We start from the raw sequence: 6,039 nt of genomic DNA, 5'->3' as shown, positions 1-6,039 counted from the left end.
CTCTTGGGTAGAAGGATTACATCCTTTCTTAATTGCTTCAATTATTATTCTTTTTTTTGTTGCAGTATCATTGTTATTGTTTTCTTTATTCTCTTTCTATTAGTTTACGTTACGTTAAGCTCACTCGAGGTCCTAAAGGATTAGGTTTCTCAGTAGCTGGTGGTAAGGGAAGTCCTAATGGGGACCTCCCTATATGTATCCGCTCAGTGATCCCTGAGTGTACAGCTGCTAGAGATGGGCGGATCAGACAGGGTGATGTTATACTCTCTGTTAATGGAATCAGTTTCGAGAATATTTCACATAAAGTTGCTGTGGAAACCTTAACTCGTTTCCGTGGAGATATAACACTGAAGCTGTGCTCACCTTGAAAAGTGAAACTTTCACTAATTATTGTGCATATTCAATTTTAATATTAATTTTTGAACAAAACTACAATTTATTACTATTTTTAAAACACATAATTCACTTTTCAAATTTAAATTGAATTCATCTCACTATTGGTTCGTTTGCACATGTTTCCCACGTTCTAAATAAGTAGAATAACTCACTGTTGAAATTTAAAATCGAATTCATCCCATAGGGCCCATATTGGTTCATTTGCACGTGCTTCCCACGTTCTAAATAAGTAGGATAACTCGCTGTTGAAATTTAAAATCGAATTCATCCCATAGGGCCCATATTGGTTCGTTTGCAAGTGTTTCCCACGTTCTAAATAAGTAGAATAACTCACTGTTGAAATTTAAAATCGAATCCATCCCATAGGGCCCATATTGGTTCATTTGCAAGTGTTTCCCACGTTCTAAATAAGTAGAATAACTTGGGATTTTATAACTCTTATGTGTTCGTAGTTCATACCTGCTCCTCTTCGTCCCACAATGGTCCCACTTCGAGTTGGTCCATTATGCCATTTATCGCTGCTAGTAATGGCCGTAAAGCGAGTGAAGAGCTTAGTCTCGTGTTTTCTCTGGAATCTGTTAGGTTAGTTTTTTGTTCTGGCCCTTTGTTGAATATGAAAATTATTGTAAAAATGTCATTATGACAGATCTGTTATAATTAGCACATCATTATGTGTTATAATAAAGTACAAGCGATGTAGGAATTATGAACTGATATGTTCTCTTTGATGTCTCTTTTGAAAGAGAAATTCATTGAAGCTAGATCTAAACAGCGGAATTTCCTGTTTGCATACCCTCTGTGGCTTACCACTCTGGCCTACTATACCTATTTGCTAATTATGCAAACACAGACTATAGACCCCCTATAGGTGCTAAGACTATTTTGAATGAGTTATTTACGGTAGCCATCCACGATTAAAATTACTGACGGTAAGAAGCTCTCCACATCAAAGGCAGATCAAAGCCCAAAGTGCTGAAATGAAGCATAGCAAGAAAACTATGTTGCAGCAACAGTTACCTGGTCTATATAATGTAGTCTGGCCTCCATACTTTCCATAAATGCTGCTTGTAAGCCTGTAGTACCTTGTAGCGCTCACAAAAATGGCCGGGCGGTGTCACCGCCTTTGATTTTCTTTTGATCTTGAGGCCTTCTTGCCGTCAGTAATTTACATTGTGGGTGGATACCGTATAGGAAAATTTTATTTATTATGAATGAATATTATTATTGTAATCATATTCATTGAAAATCGTCTTAGCTCCTAGGGGGTCTATAATGGGCCCTTTAGCTTTTTTTTTGGTTTTTCTGTCCTATTGTATGGCTCACTCAATTGGTAATTTTAGACTAAATAATGTTTATCTTGCAAACTAAGTTGCATTTCTTTCTATTGTGGAGTGTTTATTTGGCTATTATTTATTGATGCATTTTTGGTCAGTACAAGTTATACTTTCATTTTCATTCTTGTTACATTTAACTGTAGGATCACTTTCTTTTGCTGCTGTAAATTCTGTCAGTAATTACATAGTCGACAGCACAGAGTGGCAAATTGTCTTGTGCTTGATATTTTCTGTTATATTTGCAGCATATAAATGTTACTGTCATGTCAAGGAGAAACAGAAGCAAAATTCCAGCCAAAAATCTGAGTCTAATGTATGCAATGCAGCAGAGTACCATGAATTGTGTGAAAGTCAAACCCGTTTGTCGAGAGATCATGAAACCAGTAAAAGAACTATTGCTGATTTGAGGGAAGAGAATAAGAAATTAAAGAAGCAAGGAAGGGACAAAGATCTTGCTTTAGCTCAAATGACAAAGAAGCATGCTAAGGAGCTACGCTTGAAAGAGGAAGCATTGAAGCAAAAAAACCAGCGTAAACTAGAAATTCTGAGGCAAAGAGAAGAGATTAATAACCTCACAGACGAACTTAATGAGGCAAATAATGAGGCAAATAATCAGTCATCATCTCTAAATGAACAATTAATCCAGACACAGCAGCAATCGGATGCACAAGTCGCTTCTTTAGAAGATAAACTTGCCAAACGTAATGAAGCAATAGCATCTCTGGAAGATCATTTGAGCGCCAAAGACTTGGAACTGAGCCAGCTGCAAGAAGAGCTCACTGCTAGTAGGAGTAAAGCCACTTCTTTAGAGCAAGAAATAAGGCAGCACGAGGAAGCACTCAAAACAGCGATAGAACATGTTTTTACAAATGTGGATGATCTCTGTGCAATGTATAACATGACTTGTGATCATCTGGTGCATCATTTAAAGTGCTTACCTCCTCCACAGTTAGTAGTTTGTTCTGCTCCTGTGTTTCAGTGCAACAATCGCTATAGCTTAGAAGGGTACGTTATACTACTCATTTATTAAATTAAGTTATTATTTTTTGTAGGGATGATGTCTGTGAGCTGTCTGAAAGAGATGGTGAGCAATACATATATACACATAGCTATAACCAATTATTATTATGGTTTCATTGTTGTTTTTAGATGAAGGAGAGCTCTTCATTCCTCCTGATCATAATAATTCTCAGTACACTCATCATGCTCTAGTGACAAGCACCCTGTCAATTGATGAATGGAACTAGTAAGAATAATGATTGTGTGAATGTTATCTACATGTACTTGTATATGTGTAATCATTGGTACAGGGATTTCAGCAAAATTTTACCAAAAATGAAAAGGAGAACATTCTCTATTGTTATGATATATTTTGATGTATATACATGTCCTTGTGTTGTGTAGAAAATTTGAGCTGGTTCCAATCAAAATTGGATTTTTTATGAATTTTTAAAGTCGTTCAAAATTGTACAAGTTACCTTATAGCATTCCGTGTGTATGTATGTACATAAAGAGGTTGACCTTTAGCATTCCAATTGACCATAATGACTGAACTTTTGTCCTTTGATAAGCAGCTACTTAATCATAATTTCCTTTCATTGTAGTTATTATTATATTCCAATGGAAGCAACCAGCTACTGTTCCCAAGTATCCACTGGTCAGTGTTACTATACACTGTCTTACTGTGTATTAATGTAATATTATTAATAGATTTACCTCCTTTGGACTTTATACCATTTAGCTTGCAATTTTCAAAATACCAAGGTAAGCCTGTCCAATAGTTATATAGTTTGTATAGTGATGTTTTTAACTTTTTATACACTTTTAGATCGATTAGTTGTGTCTCCTGTATTTCTTCCATTCCCTCCTCCGGCACCTCTCGCTGAACTTCACTTAATCCCAACATAGCTAGGCAACTTTCAACTTGTGGTCAGAGCTTTAATGTAGTTGGTTGCAACATGTTTTATATAAAGTAAAGTGGCTCTTTATTTTCAGTGACAAGTTACCTGACGGCATCAAAAGTTCTGGCAACAAAGTTACCTAGTGTATGTTGGACTAGTAAAAGGAATTCATTGAAATCATTGCACTCCAAGTCTCCCAGCTGTACTATACTATTGTATCATTCCTTGTCAGTTTCCATGGAGATATAACACTGAAGCCATGTTTGCCATAGCATATCAATTTTATTTTTTAACATTATTATTATTATTATTATTATTATTATTATTATTATTATTATTATTATTATTATTATTATTATTATTATTATTATTATTATTATTATTATTATTATTATTATTATTATTATTATTTTAGAGCTACAGCAAGGAATCATTATTTTTGTGTTTTTAATATTTTCTGTCATCTGTATCAATTATGAACAAACGTACACCTCCATTTAACGGACAGCACCTAGTGTACCAATTACATTCCTTACTGTATAAAATAACCTCCACATAAAAGGACACTTTGGCTTTGTTTATAGCCACCCACCCATTCAGCTCATGAATTGAATTAACACTTGAGCACGATGCGTGAGCTCCGTCTTGTTGTGTCCCTCTCTCTTGTCTCTGGTCGTATTTGTTGTTCTTTATAAGTCAAGTACCACACTGTGACCACTGGAAGTTTTAACATGGCTGTAATAGTCTCCTTTCTTTTGATTTCCATCTTGACCGTCGGTTAGTTTCAACATAGTTAGTAGTCAATAGTTTAGTCCCGAGTTTAGTCCCTCTTCCCCCCCCCCCACTTTTGTATGTAATGTGCAAATAGACTCAGCCAATACTTTTCTCTTTAATATGAATAGGATTGTATGCATTTTAAATATTTTTTGTCAGTTGACCTTTGTAGAGAGTAGAGGCATTTTCCTTGTTTCCTCATATACACAACTGGCATAGTATTAAGCAGTGTCTACTTGTATAGTATTATTTGCAAACAAGGATCAGTTTAGTAGTTTGTCTGCTTTGTAATTAATTAAGAGAGTGAGTTACGATATCAAGTTACCTTATCTTTATTAATTTTTTAAATGGTCATATTTTGTGCTATATTATATAGGTACACTTGCTATTTTTACACTTACATTAATTTTTACATTTAGCGGCCATTACTGGACAGCTGGCCTTGTACATGGCTGTGTTTCTTTTTGTGGCGTTTAAGAATCTTCGTCATTACATCAGAGAGAGAAGAAAAGAGAAAAAATCTAAACAAACAACACATCACTGTGTTAGTTGCATGGACTATCATAAGATTCTGAAGAGCCAGAGCCATTTGTGGAATTACTACATAACTACTAAAAGGGCTAATAGGGACTTAAGAGAAGAAATCAGAAAATTAACAAAGCAATTAAAGGACAAGGATCTTGCTTTAGAGCAGATAACAAAGAAGTACACCAGTTTGAAAAGGGAGGTACATGTGAAAGATGAAAAACTGAAATATGGGAAGCAACAGCGTAACCAGCTGGAAGAAGAACTCACTAATAAAGTCACTTCTTTGGAGGAAACTTTAAACAAGAAAGAACAGGCACTTAAAACAGCGATAGAACATGTCATTTCAGATTTAGATGATCTCTGCACGATACACAATGATTCTTTGGAACAAAGTGTTGATGAAACTTCAAATTTGAATCATGAGACATGTCACTTGCCAAGTCCAACAGAGTCAGGTGTGTGCCTCCCTACTCCAAAAGAAGAAGAAGAAGAGTATGTTGATACATTCACTAATAATATTAATGTTTACTTTTAGTTTTCCTAGAAATGACATTACCGACCTGTCTGATGGTAGGTTCCATTTTGTGTCAGTATTGATTGATTGTTGTCATTATATCAAGAGTAAACAACAGGGACTCTTCATTGTGGTCATTGACAAATCATTGTAAGGTTTCTTTTGTTGTTTTTAGTTGAAGAGGCCAGTCCTCCTGATCACTTTAATTCACAGTACAGTCATCATGCTTTAGTGACAAACAACCTCTTCATTGATGAATGGAACTAGTAAGAATAAGAACAATAGTCTTGTAATCTCTTGTATATTTTGATGTTAACTATTATGTGTCGGACTGACTGTTCAATGTTCATTGGTAATTGAGAACAACACAGTTGCTGCCATTTATAGACTATATAATGTGTAATGTGTGGAGATTAATATTGTGCTTCTTGTTAGTGTAGATTTTAAAACTTGCTCCAAAATCGGACCAAAGTCCCTGTACTATAGTACATGGTCTCGGGCCAAATTTTCCCAAAAATGAAAAGGAGAGAATTCTCCATTTTTATTACATTTCCTGATACATATACATGTACTTATGTTGCATAGAAAGTTG

At 35.0% G+C, this 6,039-nt stretch overlaps 2 protein-coding genes and 2 long non-coding RNA genes across 4 annotated transcripts in view; 3 read left to right on the top strand and 1 right to left on the bottom strand.

Moving 5' to 3' along the window:
- The first annotated feature begins 811 nt into the window (after positions 1-811).
- LOC109586701 (uncharacterized) lies at positions 812-3,794 on the top strand. The gene is made up of 7 exons (XM_020002907.1): positions 812-978; positions 1,874-2,735; positions 2,783-2,814; positions 2,880-2,976; positions 3,335-3,387; positions 3,441-3,494; positions 3,559-3,794. Exons 1-7 carry the CDS (start codon positions 876-878, stop codon positions 3,636-3,638), a joined length of 1,281 nt encoding a protein of 426 aa, XP_019858466.1. The 5' UTR covers positions 812-875; the 3' UTR covers positions 3,639-3,794.
- A 550-nt stretch (positions 3,795-4,344) lies between these two features.
- On the top strand, positions 4,345-5,611 carry LOC109586703 (uncharacterized). The gene is made up of 3 exons (XM_020002910.1): positions 4,345-4,408; positions 4,825-5,425; positions 5,478-5,611. The coding sequence occupies exons 1-3, from the start codon at positions 4,363-4,365 to the stop codon at positions 5,599-5,601; spliced, it is 771 nt and encodes a 256-aa protein (XP_019858469.1). The 5' UTR covers positions 4,345-4,362; the 3' UTR covers positions 5,602-5,611.
- LOC109586706 (uncharacterized) overlaps positions 5,142-6,039 on the bottom strand; it is a 2,027-nt gene continuing 1,129 nt past the window's right edge. The window contains exons 2-3 of the long non-coding RNA XR_002187187.1: positions 5,463-5,710; positions 5,142-5,400 (exon numbers count right to left, since the gene is read on the bottom strand). This is a non-coding gene — a long non-coding RNA (uncharacterized LOC109586706). The remainder of the gene's footprint in view (positions 5,401-5,462; positions 5,711-6,039) is intronic.
- Positions 5,628-6,039, top strand: part of LOC109586705 (uncharacterized) — a 1,654-nt gene continuing 1,242 nt past the window's right edge. The window contains exon 1 of the long non-coding RNA XR_002187186.1: positions 5,628-5,713. This is a non-coding gene — a long non-coding RNA (uncharacterized LOC109586705). The remainder of the gene's footprint in view (positions 5,714-6,039) is intronic.

The sequence above is a fragment of the Amphimedon queenslandica genome, unplaced genomic scaffold, assembly GCF_000090795.2.
Source record: "Amphimedon queenslandica unplaced genomic scaffold, v1.1 AMPQUscaffold_12805, whole genome shotgun sequence".
In the NCBI taxonomy this organism is placed as follows: Eukaryota; Metazoa; Porifera; class Demospongiae; order Haplosclerida; family Niphatidae; genus Amphimedon; species Amphimedon queenslandica.
The sequence above is the reverse complement of the archived record's forward strand: the minus strand, read 5'-3'. Positions and strand labels throughout refer to the sequence as shown.